Source organism: Vigna unguiculata, chromosome 1 (genome assembly GCF_004118075.2).
Source record: "Vigna unguiculata cultivar IT97K-499-35 chromosome 1, ASM411807v1, whole genome shotgun sequence".
In the NCBI taxonomy this organism is placed as follows: Eukaryota; Viridiplantae; Streptophyta; class Magnoliopsida; order Fabales; family Fabaceae; genus Vigna; species Vigna unguiculata.
The window spans coordinates 5,472,676-5,494,595 of NC_040279.1; the positions used below are offsets into that span (position 1 = coordinate 5,472,676).

General features: G+C 32.1%; 1 protein-coding gene across 1 annotated transcript; it reads right to left on the minus strand.

Moving 5' to 3' along the window:
* Positions 1-8,395: 8,395 nt before the first annotated feature.
* On the minus strand, positions 8,396-15,553 carry LOC114184223. The gene is made up of 10 exons (XM_028071508.1): positions 15,471-15,553; positions 14,994-15,246; positions 12,833-12,933; positions 12,370-12,730; positions 11,067-11,909; positions 10,703-10,760; positions 10,433-10,494; positions 10,251-10,357; positions 10,064-10,151; positions 8,396-9,260 (listed from the first exon to the last, which is right to left on the minus strand). The coding sequence occupies exons 2-10, from the start codon at positions 15,126-15,128 to the stop codon at positions 8,940-8,942; spliced, it is 2,076 nt and encodes a 691-aa protein (XP_027927309.1). The 5' UTR covers positions 15,129-15,246; positions 15,471-15,553; the 3' UTR covers positions 8,396-8,939.
* Between the last annotated feature and the right edge of the window lie 6,367 nt (positions 15,554-21,920).

Below are 21,920 nucleotides of genomic sequence, written 5' to 3' on the forward strand. Positions count from 1 at the left end.
TCTTACTGTTCCGCCAAAAATCATTCTATTTATAATAAGACCAATCCTTCTACCACTACCAACATTCATGAAACAAACCAAGAGATCCTAAATCGATTAAAAAAATAATTATAAAATAAAAAAATAAATATTATAAATGGGTTACTGGAAACTCAACTGATGAAATCATGGAAGTTAGATGAAAATCGACTTATCTTATCCTATTAGTAAGGAGACAAAATTTTAGATTTTTTTTTTAAACTATAACACCGGAATGAACACTTCTTCCTCAAAGACATCAAAACACCAGACTGATGAATTTTATATATATGAAAGAAAAACTCTAAAAGAAAAAAAAATACAAAGTAAATGTTTTTCCAAATATAATAATAATTATATTAAATGTCACTTTAAAAGACGGACATTTCAATATAATTTATGTTTACAATTTCAGTGCAGTATTAATTGGTATATTATAATATTAATAATATAATTCATTATTATATTTAATATTACTATAAAATAATATTATCTATTTTTAATTAATTTGTTATAAAAAATAACTGCAATTAATTATTTAATTTTTTCATATTATTAAACTTTTTATTAAATATTCTATTTATAACTATACATAATTATATATTTAAATAAAATTATATAAAGAAATTAATTATATTGAAATAATAATAATTACTTGTATTATTATTAGTATTTTATTAAAATTAGTAGTTATTAATTAACTTATATATTTTTTATAATATCTTTTTTAAATAGATAAATGAATTTATGTAAGTAAAAAGTAAAATTTAGATTTAGTTTAACAAACATCATTTAAGCACAAATATCATAATTATTTTCATAAGAACTTTTAATTGTTAAATATTTTTGTGAGTAAAAGTTAAATGAATATTTATGCGATTAATATATTTTAATTATTAAAAAGGATAAATATTAACATTAATTAAAGAATATTAGTTCTAAATTTAATATAATTAAGTGTTTAGTAAATTTAAATTTTTGGATACAAACATATACATTACTATCTCATTTATAATTTTTATTTTAAAAAATTTAGATATTTGAAAAAGAATTCATCATTTTTATATCATTTAAATTATACAATTTTTTTTTTGCTAAAAATATAAATTAAAAACGTATAAATTTTAAAAAAATCAAGTTATATAGTTTTATTTAACTTTTTTAATATACATAATGGTTACACGTGTAATAATATTAAATATAAAAAACTATATAACGAATATTAGAACCAAATTGAATATAAAAAACTGACTCTGACACGTGGCATGACACTGACTTGACATGTGAAATTTTTTTTAAAATTAAAAAAAATTAAATTTAAAAAAATAAAAAAAATCACAAAATGACACGTGGTATAATATGAGCTTGACACGTGTACATTTTTTTAAATAAAAAATTTTGAAAAATCACAAAAATCACAAAATGACATGTGACGATTACTGTTCACATTCCGTTAACTATTTTAATAGTGTTAGCAAAAAGGACCAAATTGAATAAAATTGACGAATATTAAGACCAAATTGAAAAAGAAAACAAAAGTAGGACCACATTAAAAAAATGAACAAAAATTAGGACCAAACCATTATTTAAGCCTATAGATTATTAGTGATTTTTCATAATTCTATTGAATTTTCATAAACTGACCAAAGGAATTGGGGTTCGAATTCAATGAATAGATTTTACCTACTAAGGGATTAAGGGTAAAACAACTCTGAGTATACTCAAGTGGATGATTACATTGCTTGCATCAATTGAAAAGGAGTAGAATTCTATAGGAAATGGTACAAAATCAATCCTCTGACAGTTTTTATATAGATTGATTTTTTTGTTAAAATTTTATGCTTGCAATTCTATTTGTGAAACCCTTCTTTCTCTTTTTCTCTTTTTCCTCTCTTTTTTGAAGAACCAAAAACCAGTTTCTCCCCACTTCTCCTCCTCTGCTCCTAATTTCTTCCTCAACCTCTCTTCCAAAAACAGTCTTCTCATCATTTCCTTTGAATTGCAATCAGATTCTGGAAGAGCAAATTCAACAGAGCCCTCTGCTGCTCCCTCTCTCAGCTCCCTTCCTCTTAGGTAAGTCTCCATTCCTGTTTTAGTTCAGTTTTAGCTTGAGTTTGAAATTGTGTCTCTGTTCTGGGATTAATCATAGGTTTTTCCTTCCCTGTTGTCTTGGTGATGAATTCTTTAGGTTGAATTAAGGGGTTTCTGCCTTTGCTAGCTGAGGATAATTTCACCAAAGCTGTAATAAAAAAAGGTAAGGGAAGCTAACTGATTTCTCTTCTGAATTTCGTCCATAAACCATGTTTGATGAGTTTGATCGAAGAATTGTGTGCTAAATTGATGTTTTTATATAGTTGAATGCATGATTGAGTTTTTCCATGAATTCTGGGTTGATACATGAGAGAACAGATTGGGAACTTGGTATTTTCGCCGAAGCGAGCAGCTCTCGCCTGAGCGAAAACACTAGGAACTCGCCTCTGTCACTGCACAAGGTCTCGCCTAGGCGAGCTGGTTTCGCCTGAGCGAGAGACACTCTCGTCTAAGCGAAACAGCTTAGCCTGAGCGAGAGTTCGCTCAGATTTTTGAGTTGTCCACTGTTTGGAGCCTCGCTCAGGCAAGAATGACCCGCCTAAGCAAGATGGCCTCTCACCTAGGCTAGATCTTCCAGCTTGAGCGAGAACCACTGCAGTTGAGTGTTTGATTCTTTGTTTTAATGGATGAAATTATGTGTTTGAATGTGAAAATGTGCAACTAGCTTATTATATGCTTGGATTGTTGTTGCTAATATTATGAATGGTGAAATTGGGTGAATATGGATTATGAGGAGATGTGGTTGAATTAGAATTTCAAGAGAAATTCAAAAGAGTATGTTAGTGCGTGTAAGGATGTGAGGACTCCATATTAGTTGGTATCCTAAAACTCCAATAATCATTCACGCTCAGATAGAGCAGAATGGATTATGTCGTGAGGAGTAGCAGGAGGTCCTAGTCTTTGGACTTGATCAGTCTTAGACGCGAAGGGACTTACCCTGGGAGTGGTCGGGTGATAACCCCTTGCGCCCAAACTATGCAGAGTTTGGGGACCTTCACAGGTGCACGCCACCAAGAGATCCAATGTCGCTTACATAATCCGGATATTGAGTCTAGAGTCATGTATTTGTTATATGTTGTGGTGGTTTAAGTAATCCTGATGATTGTGAACATAATTGCCTGGTATTCATAATTCGAACTACATGTTTCCTCTTATTTAAGTTAGCTTACCCTTCTTGCCTGTGTTTTTCTCTTTGTATGTCCTCTCTTTTGCAATGATCACCTTATAATTGGTGTGAGCAGAGAAAGAATCAAGTGATGACACTCCCCTCTTGGACAGGAGTTGAGTTTTGCCTTGGAGATCCAGCAGTAGTTTTTGGTTATGCTCTATTAAGTTTTGGATGTACAAGTTAAACTCCTTCTTAGTATAGATTGTACATGATGTTAGTGACTTATATAATAATGTTGAAGGATTGTATCAGCATTCTATAATGGCCATTCCTGACTACTTGCTTTGTTTAATCATGATATAATGTTTTGTTTAGTAGCTTAAAAACTATTAAATGGAATGTTATACTATTGATTCTTATTTGCTCAAAATTACGTAAATTAGGAATCTAGTAATCAACAAGTCAATCTAGAGGACGATATTTTATTACTACGTTAACGATTGATTCACTTGCCAAACATTCATCAAATAGCAAGATCTGAAGAAGGTTGAAGGTGTAGGCCATGATGTTGAGTGCCAACCAGAAAACAAAGAATTTGTTTTAGTGCATGCCAATGATGTTCTTGTGTTGCATACATGAACTAACTTACTTTGTTAACCAAGAATGAATACTTAGGACGCATAATGGTGAGGTATTGAAGTGAGTCTACCATTGAATGATAAAGAGTAGGGTTTGTGAACGTTGTTGTGCCACCTTGAGTTAACCATAAAGAAGATATCATAGGAGTGGATTGAGTTTTGGGTTGTTCCATTTGAGTTCGACGAAGAAGATCCAGTATAAGAAAATTCTCAATCAAAAATCAATTTTAGAAACCAAAAATAGTTAGTCACTATAGTGACCAATTTAGATATCAATTTACAAAATTAAAAATTATTAGTTACTAAAATAGTCATTATTATAAATAAAAAAATATAATGGGCCACTAATTAATTAGAGACTAATTTAGAAACTCATTCATTTTTGTATCCAAAACCTAGGTAGCTTGAAAATGGATTAAGATATGAAATCATGGAAATTCTTTTTCCTATTATTATTATTATTATTCAATAATTTGATTTTGTAGAAAAAGTTAAAGTAATGAAAAATGTTAGTAGTAGTATCAAGATGATTTGATCTCATTCTACTAAATTGTCCAATGATAAAAAGAAAGATAGAAAACAAAAAATATTGTAGATTCCAATCTCATAGGGGTAACTTCTCTTTATAGCAATAACAACAATAACAAAGACCAAATATCAAGTATTACATATATGGTGGGCAACATTATGCTAATTAGTGTCCTTTAACACAAACTGTTGGAAATTACTTTATTTATTAGAAATTATAACACCTAGCTAAGGTTTTCCATAAAATTATAAAGTAGTTGTAGTTGTTCATATTTAGAAGGCTTAGTAGGGTGATGAGATTAGACCCAAAGTAGTTGAAAGAGTCTTTGATATCAATAAATATGAGGCCTTGCGATTTGATACTTTGAAAGTTCATGTTTTATAGCAAGTGATGAATTGAGAGTGTTATATGATTTTGGAGCTACATCATTTGATTGTATGAATACTTTATATCTTACTAGGAAAGAACTTCAATTTGAGTTTGTGGTTTCTGACCCAAACTTCCAATCTAGTGATGACTTCCACAATCTTTGTTAGTTGTTATGTTTTTATTAAATGACACTAATTAGAGGCGAATATAATTTGTTAACTTTTAAATGATTTTGATATCATCTTACGAATAAATGCATTGTCCAATCATAATCTTGTAGATTGTATTCCTAAAATGATTAGTTTTCTTTAATCATTGAGACAAGTTGGATTCTAGACAATAGGTGTGGAGTGATTTTAAAGATAGAGCTAGTTTCTTTCTCATTATCACTCGTATAAAAGTGGATAAGGAAAATATACAAGTGATGTGACAATAGTACTAAGACTTTATGGATATGTTTTCCAATTAAATTCGAAAACTACTAAAATAAGACATAATTTGTAGATTTAGTTTCAAATGTAGATTTCATATTCATTTATTTTTATTGGATTACACCAATAGTTACATTAAAATAAAGTTAAATATGTTTTTTTTCCTAAACTATTATAAAAAAATTATATTCCGTCTCTAAATTGAATTATATAACTATTTTATCTCTACACTTTATAAAAGACATACAAAATATTCTTCCCAGCAAATGACATCTAGAGGTTATATTATAATCTACTGGGAAACACTACACATATCATTTGTTGTAGAGGATGTTTTACATGACTTTTATAAAATACAATGACAAAATATAAATTTTGAAAATAAGTTAAGGACGAAAATTAAATTTAATTCATTAAATAAACATATTAAAAGTTTACCAAAGAAAAAATTCATTTACCTTCGTGTATCTAGAGATGGCAAATAAACTCGTCCCCGTGGGTATTGTTCGAACCCGTCCCCGTGGGTATTGCCCAAACCCGTCCCCATGGGTATTGCCCAAACCCGTCCCCGTTTTGACGGGGAATCCCCGCATTGACTGGTATAGGTATGGGTATGGGGAATCTCCAACCTTTTCAATTGGGTATGGGGATGTACATATCTCTGCCATAATACATGTCCCCCCTATATCTTTGTCCTTGTTTAAATTTTTAAAATATTCACTATTAATTAAGTAATCATATATATATATATATATATATATATATATATATATATATATATATATATATATATATATATATATATATATATATATATATTCTATTTTTTATTTCTTCTAATTATTTGGTTTGTCATGAAATTCATTCTCATCTCCAATATATTTTTCATCTTATTATAACCTTTATGTAATTATGTTAAAATGACATATGTCAATTAAAAAAAATTTATGTCTCACATTTGAATATTTCTATTATTTTTTACTATTTTTATTTATTATATATTTTTCTTTCACATGAAAATGTTTAATACTCTCAATTTAAGGTAATATAAAAAATATTCTGTACTTATTATTATTAATTTTTGGTTAATTTAAAGAACTCTTTTGTTTCCTTAAAATAACTTTCGTTTTTTCTCAACCATTGGGTAGATATGTTGATATTTGAAAAGTTATCTTAGATCTCTAAGGTATTTTTCATCTTATTATACCATTAATTATACATTTGATTTTCTTTGTGTGATTTCTTTCAATAGTCTCTCAAATTATTTCTAAGACACACATTTGTTAACTTTTTAATATTTTTATTTATTGTTTATTTTCATCGTGTAGAATAATATTTCAATATATTCTATCTAATTATTTTTTATTTTCTAACTCATTATCAATCATACTGTAATTTTTTCACTTTAATTGTATAAATAACTTTTATTTACTACAATATAAAAATTTAATGTAATTGCCATGAATATTTTTTTGTCACTATCGAACATATATTGGAGTTCAAAAGATACAAAATTTATGTCAAAATTTTATTATTATGTTTATTATTTGTTCTTTATGTTATTTTGATCAAGTGATATATTATAACTTTTATTAGTGTATAAAAAAGAGATTTATCAGAATTTAAAATTTGAAGTAAACAAACATTTAAAATATATTTTAATTTGAATATTTGTTTTCCTTTATATTTTTTTTAAATATTTTTTAATTTTATCAACTAAGTTTTGTTTGTAGTTTGCAAATTTAATAAATGTTTTGCTTCTGATAAAATTTTAAATGTTATTCTAATCTAAAATGTAAACCATTTCGTATTATAATCTAAAATGTAAAAAATTATAATTTATTTCAAAGTATTTGATATGGAAAAAACAATCATCCTCCCAATATTGAATATTTGATAATATTATGTCTTTTTTTACCGTAATTTTTTTTTACAAAAAAAAAATATTGAAATAGTTAGAAAATGGGTATGGGTATGAACATGGGTATAAGATTATACTCGTTATCCGGTAAGGATGGGGATTGGACAAAAGTTTGATACCCGTTAAGTTTGAAGATGGAAATAAATTTTTTTTACGGGAATAATGATGGGATAGCAAAACTCGTCCCATCCCGTTATAATCCCTAAGTGTATATGCACAGAGAGCTTTTATATTACTTGGAAAGAAGAAAGATGATTATCTGATATAATGATTGTAGACAATTGAATAAGTTGATTATCCAAAATAAATATCTTTTGCCTAAAATCAATTATTTGATGGATCAACCACGTCCTGCCATTGTGTTTTTCTTTTTCTCGAGATATATATATATATATATATATATATATATATATATATATATATATATATATATATATATATATATATATATATATGTGGGTGTTTTTTTTTCTCAAGTTACTTCTTTTCCTACTTTTAATAGTTTTTTTTTTAAAAAAACAGGTAGCAACTCCCTACTAATGTACGGATTCATGGGAAGTTTGAGTTCAAGTGATTTATTTCTTTTCCTACTTTTAATAGTGTCGTTTTTTATCAAAACAGGTAACAACTCTCTAAAATTGTATAGTTTTTTAGTTGAAAGTTTGTTTTGTATCTTTTTATCATGGGTTTTATTTGGTCTCCCATATTTTTTCTTTTTTTTCAATAACATGTTTCATGTGATAATAAATTATGGTAAACTTTATAGAATGGGCATAACTGAGATATTAAGTTGACAACGATGCGAAAAAAAAAAAATCGTGCATATTTTGATATTAATAGTTTATTTGATAAAATTAATCTCTGATTTATTTTAATATTTTTAATTTTTATTTTCAAACTATTCATTTAATAAAAATACAATTGTATCCTTTTATAACAGTTATGCTCATATATAAACATATGTTAAAAACACTCACCACTTCGTTCATTAACCAAAAACCTTCTTGCACTGATTATATTTACTATATAAATTAAATGAGTCTATAAAACGTGTTTCCGTAGAAAAGATCTTTGTAAACAAAATAGAAGAATAATGACAGGGATGAACATAAAAGATTGCTTAGTTTACTTTATTGGTATGTGGTGATCATACATTAGTGAGGTGAATTAATGCTATATCAAATAATAACATTCTCTGACATGCATAATAAAGTGATGTTGGTACCATACAGAGCATGATGGATGAAGGTTGGAGGCAAGAAAAAAGAAATGGAGAAAGGTAGAGAAGAGTGAAATTACAGAAAGAATAAAATATTTAATGATCTGAAGTTGTGAACAGTGGAGATAATTACGAAGTCTAATCGAACTAACCCCCTCACTCCCTGATTTATTTGGTTTTTCAAAGGTAACACACTTTTGACCAAAAATAATGCAGAGAAACATGATATACCGTGGTAACCAACACCACAAAGGGCCCATCCTACAATGAATTGTATGGATAATTCCCACCACATATTTCTATTAAACTTCACCTCCCTCCAATAAAATCAATGACCTTCCCGTCGTCTATGCTTCAACCGGACACAATAAAAAAAACATTCTTAAACGTCTTCTACCACCTTTCTTTAGAAAGGTCATCTACCACCTACATAGATAGACACCTAGGATATTAAAATATCCACCTTCCATGTACACATGAAAAATTCAAAATTTAGGGCAGGCGTCTCCATACATCATTTTTTTTACCAGTTTTTTGGTACCAGCAGACATGACATGAAAGCACTCTCATGCAATCGCAGTCTAAAGACTAAAGACCATCATCTTAAGAAATAAACTATGTCGTACCCAAGCTGCTTTCTGGCTTAGATTCTGTTCTGACATAGGTGAAACCACGAGTAGCAGGCGCTGCTGCAGGAGCAGCGACACTGCCGGTATTCATATATGAACTACTGTTGTCAGATCCCTGGGCATCCCTCTTCCATTGCAAGCTCCTCGCACCCAATTTCATTGGGGGTCGAGCTCTAAATGCACCAGGAATACCTCTCGGAAAGGGATGTCTGGAAAACCTAGCAGAAGGGAACGCTGAACCCCTAAAAATGCGTGGCCATGCAATAGCTGGACCTGATTCGTGATGTGCAGCACTTTTCTTAACAACCTGCAGTAGATTAAACTCGCAAATCAAACTACTTCACTAAATTTATATTTAGCTTAAAATATACAAAAATAATGGACTCATTTTATGCATTATCATGACATGTCTCTCTAATCAAGCCAGTAAAGTTGATTAAACCTGAAAATTTTGTTTAGCTAAAACTGCATGGAGAGTTCCACGCTGTGTCTTCTGTATATATGTCAACATATGTTTTACACTGCCGATGTTAAAAAGGTGATATTCTAATTTTATCCAGGAATTTACCAGGATCAACTCCTAATTAAATTCAAAGAATTCCATTTTTATTACAAAAATAAGTCAGGGTAAATAAATAAACATACAAATTTTAATCTGCTTTACTTCGTTAGGTACTACTACAAAAGAACAATATTTACCCCCAATCAAACCAACAAAAGGTTCTTATCAATGAGGCGATGACGCAATCGTTAATTTTTATAATGACATAAGAAATAGATTAGCTATGTTTTTTATTCCTAAAAACTTTGATCTTATTAGGTCCCTATATCTAAGAAATGTATGAATGCAATCTTTTTCGCGGAACAACTTTAACTGTTTTTTAACAGTTGGAAAGGAGGACAGCGTCCATGCATTTCTTAAGTATTTCTTAAGTATGAAACTTAACAGAATCAAAGTTTGAGATGGAGATGAAAACCAAAAATAGCCTTAATTAATCCTAAAATATATACCTTAATAATGAAGGCCAAGAACAAGAAAAATGCCTGAAGTAAATTAAAATATAGGCAGGGGTCAACAGCTATATAACTACCAAGCGCTGCGATAACTACCTTGAGAATCCGTGACATGAAAGAAGTGCCATCCAGAGATAATGCATTATCTGCTGCGTCTTTTCGCATGAACTCAACATAAGCTGACCTGCACAATCTCAAATAAATTTGAATCATTATAAATTCACTGAAAAGATATATTGAATATATAATGAATGAAACAAAATCTTGACACGTCCCATCTTACCCTTTTGGCTGCCCTGTTGCTGCATCAGTAACTATAATCACTTTCAAAACCTCCCCAAATCTATTAAAATGACGAGACAGGCCATCTTTGGTGGCAGCAAAATGAACCTGTTGCAACCATCATCAGAAATCAAACAAATCCCAAAAAACTTCCCACACCAATAACACCGCAAGAGTTCTTACATTGCTAACAAAAATGGTTCTGGAATCAACATCTTCTGAAGGACGACCAGCAGCATTAGAACCTGAGAACACACAAGATGCAGTCAATTCCTCACCTCATAAATCCCAAGTATTCAAATGCTATATTTAAAAAATAAAAAAATAAAAACAATACACTGTAAAATGTGTACTTAATAATAACAGATCCTTCAGCAAAATAAAATATTTTTGGCCTCAAAAAATACAAGTTTTCACATGTCTCAAACAATATTAGAAGATTTAAAATCTCACCAGAAGCGGTTAGGTGTGCCTTGCTAGACTCTTTCTGAGCATCAAGAGCAGCGTTTACCTGTTAAATGACATGATATCAGTGAAAAGTGATATGCTGCTAAATAAGCATGTTATATTTATTTTAATTTCAGTTCAATACATTTTTTTACCCCTTGGAGTTTGAATTTGAACCCCCCAAATATTTAACTTAACTGAAACAGTAAATTTTTCACATCATACCAAATATCAAGGGATTAAATGATAAAATATTCTTAAGGAAGAAACTCTAGAAAAAGAGCTATTCTCCAAGGAGTTCTTATGTTCTTTATCCTAAATTTTAACGGAAATCAACACATCAGAAGTTTAACCAAGAGTTAAAACTCACATTCCCATTACTAACGTTTTGTGTGTTGGCATGCTCCTTCACCAGCCGCAGACTAGATCTGGGACCTCTTTCATTGTAAAAAGCTTTATTACCATCTAATTCTTCAACCTCTCTTGGTTCCTGACGTTTGGGTGGTTTCCATGTATTTACATTGACTGAAAATATATTCACAATCTTATGAGATGTGTTGGGTGAAGCATCATGTTGCTCTCTTTCTTGATTCCGTTTTAGGTGCAAACTATCGTCAACAGTTTTTGCTAAACTATACTGCATCATGACTGAATCATTGCCCCTGCTTCCAACAGAGGGACTGATCTGAGAAGTTCCAGACATTCTACGACCCATGGTATTAATATCATCGTACACTTCATTATCTGAAGAATTTGAATCAGAAGGATAACCAGTTTCATGTCCCAGCATAGGTGTATTTGCAGCATACTGCCCATTGTAGTCAGTTCCATGAGAACTGAATAAATGATTTTGCTCCTGATGTTGGTAACTATCTTCAAGTTGTCTGTTATCATCTGATGTATCCATACCACGACCAAGTCTATCAAATACACTTCCAGAGGACTTGGATTTTATCACATCTTCCGCAGCTTCTGCCACAGCCTTAATCACTGTAGCCATTGGATTTGCCACCCTGGAAGCAAGCTGCATCCTCTGTGGACGTTCAACCATAGCTGAATCACCAGCCGATGTAGAAACTACAGATCGTAGACGCTTTAGGGAAGGCTCCAACATGCCTGAATTGGCTGTCCTTGAAGTTGCTACAGCATCTCGCACCGCAAATTGAAGCAGCCTTCGTGGAGCAGCAATATTTACTTGTGAGACAGATTCCCTCTGTAGAAGTTAACAAGTTAGATGTTTGAAAGCAAGGGATCAAGAAGTATTTCATTATTATATTGAAAAAAAAAATACTGAAATAACAAGCTAAGGAAAGCACACTAAGTTGTGATTTTATCTGCACGAGGATGCCATTAGTTTTTCTCAGGCACTGGGTGATGGCATAGACACATATGATCCATCCAATCAAGTATCAATAAAATATTGGAAGCTCAATTTAAAGCAATTAATGCATTTCTCTTTGACATATGATCAACCTAACCATCTTCTCAAAATACAAGAATAAAATTATACAACACTGACATCAAGTGAAAATAAAATATACTACTCTCATCTATATAAACTAATTCACTTCTATTAGATTATGATCACTGCCACAATTCATTAAAAGAGCTTCAGTTGAATAAAATGGCCGTGTGGAGAGTAAATTAGCAAATATAGTTGTAGCAGTTCAAACCTTTGTTCTCTGTTGTTCATCAGCACGGCCCCTTTTCCTCTGAACTGGAGGCTTTGGAGAAAGGGACCTTTGACCATAATTGGCTTCAGGTCGACCTTTTTCCTCCAAATGAGAATTGTCAACCACAGAGCTTCGAACAGGAGGTGGTTCAGCATCTCCCCTCATCAATCCTTTCCAATCTTTGTTATGGCGACTTCTAGATAACTTATTAGATTTTCCTCTTTCTGACACTGAATTTAAGTGCTGAGAATCATCGCCCCCAGCTTGAACCTCTGATACAATACTTTTTTTAGGAGCTTCATTCAGCAATACTTCAGGTTGAACATACAAATCTAAATGCAAATCCAAATGATCCCAGAGCCTATAAACAAGATGCATAGATGTTAGCACAAAATGATAGGTGTGAAAACTGTATTACTGCAATTAAATTAACTTGAATAATCAAATCAAGGGATAAAATTACCATGATACAAATGAATCACTGTTCTCTCCCAGAAAAACATTTAAATCATTCCTAGCTTGTTCTTTGCGCCTACCATTCCTCAATAAAACAATAACATAATCCTGTTGTTGCACAAAATAAAGTTAGTTTACTCAATGAAGTCAAATTCATCATAGGAAATTTTAAAAATCGCATTGCAATTGTATATACTCAATGGTTCTTTCTACTGGAGCATATTTATTAACAGAAAGGAAAGGAATATTAGAAATACAATATTCTCACGTACAACAAGAATAAGAATATCAAGGATAATGGCTAAAAATAACAATGAAAATCTGAAGATAAAACACACAACACAATATAAATGAATGCCAGCAGTGATGCAACACACCAAAATTGTCTCACTGGCCAAGAGAATCAAACAATACCATCGGATTAAACTATTATAAACTATTTTTCAATATGTTTATTAAGGTGAATTTCCTTTAATGGTATCTCCTAAAATATTTCAGGGTATTGTCTTCCTCTATATTCCATGATAATCGAATTATCTTTCATTTGATATGTTTTTCTCATTGGAATCCTGTTTCTCTCTGCCAGGATCCAATTGCTTTGGAGTTCAGGTAAGTCCCACATTGGAAGTATGGTATTTTAGTGTGAAATTTATAATGCCTAGGGATCTATTACGACAATAGCTTGTTTTAACAGCATGGTTCTCCCAATGTACTAACTAAATGACATCAAAGCCTTCCACCATGTCTCAACAGCAAACAAGTAAGACGGCTGGAAAAACTGGCATTTAAATGTTCACCCAAACTAGTCAAAGGACAATTAATCAGCCAGCCAGCCCATATGGGCACCAGGACTGCAGGCATGCTATGATCCATTTGGAAGGTATGAAACTTAAGTCCCACATTAGAAGCATAGCATTTTATGGTGGAGCTTACAAGGCCTAGGGCTCTCCAACTACAACAGCTAGTTATTTGTGGTGGGGTTCTCCCAATGTTCTTACCAGTCTCTTCCTCACATGTAACAGTTTTCATTTATTCACCCAATTTTTTTATTCCAATTAATATAAGGGGGGCAGTCTAGCACAAGATTCACGTTATGAGGTTAGGATAGGGTTAGCAGGCCTATCAATGCAGGCAGAGCCCATTTCCAGAATATGAACACATGACCTATACAGTTCACAAGGCAAACTCACCGTTGTGCCAACCTCACCTCATCTAAGACTAATTCCCCCAAATGAGATTGAAAACTATGTCTGTTCAACTTGGCTATAGCACATCGACAAGAAGCTCATTCAGCATGCACATGCACATGCTCCAGTCAAACATATGTAGGTTGTGTTTGAAAACATGTAGGAGAATGTTCAATACTATGCAATGAGAGAACAATTGGAGTTGAACATGCATTCCAAAATTGGGAAACATGTAAAACAAAAACAAAAGTAAAGTTCGACCATGATGCATAGTGTATCTGCATCGAGATTTCACCCAAGGTGTCAAAAAAGTCCATGACCTTGATTATGGTCTCAACATCAAGGTTTCTGGACTCAAGGAACCACACCCGTGCCGCATTGGCGGAGGCAGTTGCCTGCAAGACGAGAATCACCGCAAAACCCCAACCCCGATCACAATACCACGATTTCACCAAATTATAATAACAATCAGAATTTCCATAAAGTAACGTGTCAAAAGCAATTAGCATGCACTACAACTTCAATCACATTTTCAAACACAGCACATATGATAGCCTTCAGCCCCAATGCCACGAGTGACCTTCACTTTAGTTTTACAATATCCATGCACTTATCTTAACATCTTCACTTAGCATTCATCTATATTCCTAAAAACAAGCACTCCGCAACATGCAGAAATACCCTATAAATTCAAGTCACATTTTATACAGATTTCCCACCACACCCCATTCCCTCGTTCAACTCATACCATACAGCATTCACACACAACACGACTCCACAAAATTTAAAATGAAATCAAGATCCTCTCCTAGGAAAACCACCAGGAGCAAATTAATCGGTCATCACAATCTCAACCTAGGAAAGCTTGAAATAAGCGCGAGACTTCTCTCCCAGAAATAATTCAACAAATAAATGACAATTTTTATTCGGACTTCTCTCCCAGAAATAATTCAACAAATAAATGACAATTTTTATTCGTACCACGAGAGTGTCATCGGAATAATCTCCCATGAATTCCTTGAGTTTCTCCATCACACTCTCCTTCAGTTTGGCCGCTCCATCTGCGGTGAAATTCGCCTTGATCAGCCTATTACCGTCTCGATCGTCGCTCCCCATCTCCAATCCCGAAAAAATAACTCGGCAAACAAAACCCTAACGAAACTCTCCCTCCCTCCCTCTGTCGACAAATCGCGAGGCTTCCGAAACCCTAACTCGCTCTCGGACCTATCAAAATCTGCGATGACAGAATCAGAACAGAGAGGAATCAGAGAATGCGAAGGGAGGAGATAGGAGAGTGTATCTTTATCGGGAAAGTGACGGAAAACATTCGCGCAGTCATGGACAAACCGCGCGTTTCCGTCTTCACGGAGAACGAACGATGGAATGCGGAAGAGTATATATAGAGAGAGACAGAAAGACAATAGAGAGGAGAGGGATTGGATTAGCAGAAAACGGAACCTAATACAGTCTGAGTCGGTTAGTATATCCGTAGTACCCAAGATAGCGCAATGCCCATTGCGCAATGTGGGATTCAGAAGGTTTAATGCTACGGTGGTAGTGCATCAAATATTGTACACATGCAGTTTATGTGTATTTTCTATTTCTTTATTCTAGCAATATATTTTATGAAAAAAAATATTAGATACAATTAGTTAATTTTAAAGTAAGAAAGAAATAAGATAGAAGATTTTAATTAAAGTATTTTCATGATTAACGAAAATAATAGAAACATTATGGAACATATCAATTATTCATATTAAAATCATATTTTAAGAACATATTTTATACATATTTATATACTTTAGAAATAAGTTAAATGTTTATAAAGATAAATTTATAAATAAAAACTTTGTTGTTATGAATTAATGGTCGTCCATTGATTTATACAATTACTCATATGATTGATAATCATATTATTCATTACTCTTTATGATGTAATATTTTGTATTTACTATTTGATTTTATATCCTTTCTGGGTTACCATATTGTACCTATAAATAGGACTCGTCCTATCAGTAATGAGACACACATAAAAACAGAAGTTGCTCCCTACTCTCTCATTCTCTATTCTTCCTCTCCTTTGTCTCTCTTATTACCTTTATTTTATAACACGTTATCAGCACGAGGGTTATCCAACTGAGCGTGAAGGCATATTTTTTTTTTTTTTTTTTTTTTTTTTTTTTTTTTTTTTTTTTTTTTCTCCCTAAGAACAACGCTCTATATTCCTTAACCGAGGTTCTTTCTAATCTTTTTCTCATTCACAAACTTTATCTCATTTTCTTTTTTTTGTGTAATGATAATTGTTTGATTTATTTTTCTCTGTCATATTATTATTATTATTATTATTTGATTTTAATAATTTCATACATGAAATTTGATTATATTAATATTTTATGTGCTAGTTTTAAACACGCGAAACGTTGCAAAATTCTCTGTCATAATATTTTTATTATGACGATGATTATTATTAATATTATTATTTTGATGATGATGATTATTATTAATATTATTATTTTATGTGTTAGTTTTAAACACGCGAAACGTTGCAAAATTTGGATTTGTGACCCTTGATATTGTAAGGAAGAATTCCTTATATTGGATTTTAAATGTTGAAATATATTTAGATGCAATGGATATTGGGATACCATTAAATAAAGAAATAAAGCAACTAATTTGCTCATAACAAAAATATTGTGAAAAGAGACTTCACAAATATTGTGAATTTATTTCATGCCTATGCATGGCTGGCTGGACAAAGCAATAAAGCTTTTGATGAAAAATCATGAGATCCGCCTAATCTGCTCCATTCCCAGAAGTGAATGGAGCAATCAATATTATGAATTGATTTCATGCCTTCTTGTGGCTGAACAAAATAATGAGCTCTTGATGAAAAATCATGAGGCCCGACCAACTGGTTCTGCTCCATTCCCAGAAGTGAATGCAGCAACATCTGATCCATATAATCATGGACGAGGTCAAGACCATAATAATAATCGTGGTCGTAATTTTGGCCGTGGTCGTAGCCATGGTCGTGGTCGTGGTCGTGCTATTAATCATGGTCGTTGACATGGTTATAAAGGAAATTTTCAAAGAGAAACTTCATCAACAGAAGTGGAACAAGAATGCGAAAAAGGAAAAAGAAAGGGGTGAAAATAATGGCAAAAAGGCTGAAAATATATGTTACCGTTGTGGTAGTAAAGGTCATTGGACCCGTGCCTGTTATACACCAAAGCATCTTGTTGAACTCTACCAAGAATCACTTAAAAAGAAGAATGTAGAAACACACTTTGCTTATGAAGATGGTGATTCTGATTATGGTCATATGGATACTACTCATCTTGATATTGGTGATTTCTTTTCTAAACCCGATGGAAGCATTGATCACCTTATTGGTGATGGGAGTGTTAGAAAATAGTTTTATTTTATGATTAATTTTTAAGACAATGTTTTATATTTAATTCATGTTGCTTTTATATGTACAAGTTTTTATGTTTTTATGAATAAAATCCTCTATTTTATTTTTTTTTTTCTTTCTCTCCTCTTACAAAGTAATCTCTAATATTGATATTTATGTTTATATGAAGAATGAATATTGGCATTAACACCAATGATGAGGATCTGTGCCTTGCTGATAGTGCAACAACTCATACAATTCTCAAGAGTAATAAATTTTTCTCTACTTTGGTAATGCGAGAAGTCAATGTTAGTACTATTTCTGGTACTACAAATATAATTGAAGGCTCTGGAAGAGCTACAGTACTTCTGCCAAGAGGTACAAGATTGCATATTAAAAATGCATTTTATTCTCCTAAGTCCAATAGAAACTTATTAAGTTTCAAGGATATTCGTCTAAATGGATATCATATTGAGACAAATAATGAAGGAGATGTTGAATATCTTTATATCACTCAAATTGAGTCAAATAAAAAATGTGTATTGGAGAAATTATCAGCCTTCTCTTATGGCTTGTACTACACATATATTAATGCGATTGAGACGCATGTTATTGTAAGCCAGAAGCTTACAAATAAGAATGAATTTCTTGTTTGGCATGATCGGTTGGGTCATCCTAGATATATCATGATGCGAAAAATAGCTGAAAAACTCATGTGGACATCCACTTAAAAGTCAAAAGCTTCTTCAGTCCAATGATTTCTCATGTACTGCATGTTCGCAGGGAAAATTGATAATAAGACCATCACCAGAAAAAATTAGAAATGAGTCAATCTCATTTTTAGAACGAATACAAGGTGATATTTGTGGTCCAATACACCCACCATGTGGATCATTTAGATATTTCATGGTATTAATTGATGCGTCCACTAGATGGTCACATATTTGTTTACTATCAACTCGAAATCAAGCATTTGCTAAGTTATTAGCACAATTGATCAAGTTAAGAGCCCACTTCCCAGATTATCCAATTAAGAAAATTCGTCTTGATAATGCTGGTGAATTTACATCTCATGCTTTTAATGAGTATTGTATGTCAATTGGAATTGAAGTTGAACATCCAGTAGCACATGTTCATACTCAAAATGGACTTGCAGAATCATTGATAAAACGTCTAAAATTGATTGCACGACCTTTACTTATGAAAGCTAATCTTCCAATGACTACTTGGGGATATGCAATTCTGCATGCTGCAGTATTGATTCGCATCAGACCAACAAGTTATCACAAATACTCTCCTTTACAGTTGGTTTTTGGTCAACAACCAAATATTTCTCATTTAAGAATTTTTGGGTGTGCTGTATATGTCCCAATTTCCCCACCAAAAAGGACTATGATGGGTCCTCAAAGACGTTTGGGAATATATGTTGGATATGATTCTCCATCGATAATAAAATATCTTGAACCATCAACAGGTGACTTATTTACAGCTCGATTTGCTGATAGTCATTTTGATGAATCAATTTTTCCAACGTTAGGGGGAGAAAGAAAGAAACTGGAAAAAGATATTGGTTGGAATGAATTATCATTATCTCATCTTGATCCTCGTACAAAAGAGTGTGAACTAGAAGTTCAACGGATAATTCATTTACAAAAATTGGCCAACCAATTACCAGATGCTTTTACTGACACAAAAAGGGTAACTAAGTCGCATATACCCGCTGCTAATACTCCAATCAGAATTGATATTCCTGTTGGACAATCTAATATAGCAAATGAATCTCAAACACGCCTAAAGCGTGGTAGGCCTTTGGGTTCCAAAGATAAAAATCCTCGTGTGAGAAAAAGGGAAAAAAGGCAAGATGGCCTAATCGAGGGGGTAAAAGTCCCAAAAGATTCTTTTGACATAATCAATGATTCGGTTCCAGAAGAACCTCAGGTACCTGAAATTGTTGAAAATGATGAGATCTCAATAAATTATGTCATGAATCATAAAATATGGAATCGAAATAAAGTCAATATTGACGAGGTTTTTGCATATAATGTAGCAAAGGATGTCATAAGTGACAATGATGATCAAGAACCAATGACAATTGAAGATTGTCGGCAAAGAAATGATTGGCCAAAATGGAAAGATGCAATCCAAGCAGAATTAGATTCGCTTGCTAAACGAAAGGTTTTTGGACCTGTAGTTCGCACACCTGAGGGTGTAAAACCTATTGGGTACAGATGGGTTTTTGTACAAAAACGAAATGAGAATGGTGAAATTGTTAGATACAAAGCACGGTTAGTTGCTCAAGGTTTTTCACAAAGACCTGGTATTGATTTTGAGGAGACATATTCTCCAGTATTGGATGCAACAACATTTAGATATTTAATTAGCCTTGTTGCACAAGAAGGTTTGAATTTGCACCTCATGGATGTTGTTACAGCCTATTTGTATGGCTCTTTGGAAAATGATATTTATATGAAACTCCCTGAAGGATTTAATGTGCCCAACAAAGCAAATTCTAAAAAGGATTATTCAATAAAATTGAATAAGTCCCTTTATGGATTGAAACAATCAGGACGTATGTGGTATAACCGTCTAAGTGAGTACTTATTAAAGGAAGGGTATAAAAATGACCCTATTTGTCCTTGTATTTATATGAAAAGATCCGAGAATGAATTTGCCATAATTGCTGTTTATGTAGATGACATAAACATAGTTGGAACTCCTAATGAGCTCACAAAGGCAATTGATTGTTTAAAGAAAGAATTTGAGATGAAGGATCTTGGAAGGACAAAGTTTTGTTTGGGATTACAAATTGAGTATTTAAACAAAGGTGTTCTTGTACATCAAGAAGCTTATATAACGAAAGTGCTTAAAAAGTTCTATATGGACAAATCACATTCACTATGCACTCCAATGGTGGTGAGGTCATTAGATGTTGATAAAGACCCTTTTAGACCTCAAGAAAAAGATGAAGAACTACTTGGTCCTGAAGTACCATATCTTAGTGCTATAGGAGCACTAATGTATCTTGCTAATTATACTCGACCCGATATAGCATTTGCTGTAAGTTTGTTAGCAAGATATAGTTCTTCACCTACAAGAAGACATTGGAATGGAGTAAAACAAATACTCCGTTACCTTAAAGGCACTATGAATATGGGCTTGTTTTACCCAAATGATTCAAAATTAGATCTAATGGGTTATGCAGATGCAGGTTATTTATCAGATCCTCATAATGGTCGATCACAAACAGGATATTTGTTCACATGTGGTGGCACAGCGATTTCATGGCGATCTGTGAAACAAACAATAACAGCAACATCGTCAAATCATGCAGAAATTTTAGCATTACATGAGGCAAGTCGTGAATGTGTTTGGTTAAGGTCTATAATTCAACATGTGCGACAAACTTGTGGTTTATCCTTGGGAAAAATGAAACCAACAACGATATATGAAGACAATAGTGCATGCATTGCTCAATTGAAAGAAGGATATATTAAAGGAGACAGAACAAAACATATTCTTCCAAAATTCTTTTTCACTCATGATCTTCAAAGAAATGGTGATGTAGAGATCCAAAAGATTCGCTCATGTGAAAATCTAGCAGATTTATTTACAAAGTCTTTGCCAAGGAGAACTTTTGAGCAATTGGTTCATAGGATTGGACTCCGCCATCTTAATGATGTAAGTTTACATGAGGGAGAGAAATTAGAAGATGCAAAGAACAATATTATATAGAATGATGTACTCTTTTTCCTTCACTAGGTTTTTATCCCAAAGGGTTTTTCCTAGTAAGGTTTTAACGAGGCACATTCTTTTATCAATGGACACCCAAGGGGGAGTGTTATGAATTAATGGTCGTCCATTGATTTATACAATTACTCATATGATTGATAATCATATTATTCATTACTCTTTATGATGTAATATTTTGTATTTACTATTTGATTTTATATCCTTTCTGGGTTACCATATTGTACCTATAAATAGGACTCGTCCTATCAGTAATGAGACACACATAAAAACAGAAGTTGCTCCCTACTCTCTCATTCTCTATTCTTCCTCTCCTTTGTCTCTCTTATTACCTTTATTTTATAACATTTGTCTACATTTTTATAAATTATATAACACTTCCATGACTAATGAAAATGTAATTAATGTACATGAATGTTCATTATTCTCAATTTCCTTTCATTTTCTTTCTTTATTATTATTTTTGTATTTTATTCTTAAGTATCACTAAAATCTTTAAGTAAATCAGACCTTTTTAGTTTAAAAATATAGAATATGGTATTAAGACTTAGTTAAGTGTGATGATAATAAAATTTTGATGAAAATAAATATCTTTTGTAAAAATAGAAAAATTAGGGCAAAGAAGAATTAGGGCATAAAAGAATTAGGGCAACTGAATGTTAAAGATTGGCGCAAAGCATTGGAATGTGATTAAGCAAGATTCAAACGTTGGTCTTAACAGTTGAGCTAAAGAGAACATCCTCATCAGGAGGAAATTTAAACTAAAC

Coding starts and splice junctions, on each gene's coding strand:
- LOC114184223 (XM_028071508.1), bottom strand. CDS start 15,128: ATGGGGAGCGACGATCGAGACGGTAATAGGCTGATCAAGGCGAATTTC. Junction 12,934..14,993: donor ATTCCGATGACACTCTCGTG/GTACGAATAAAA, acceptor GTGCAACAACAG/GATTATGTTATTGTTTTATT. Junction 10,152..10,250: donor GCAACAGGGCAGCCAAAAGG/GTAAGATGGGAC, acceptor GAGATTGTGCAG/GTCAGCTTATGTTGAGTTCA.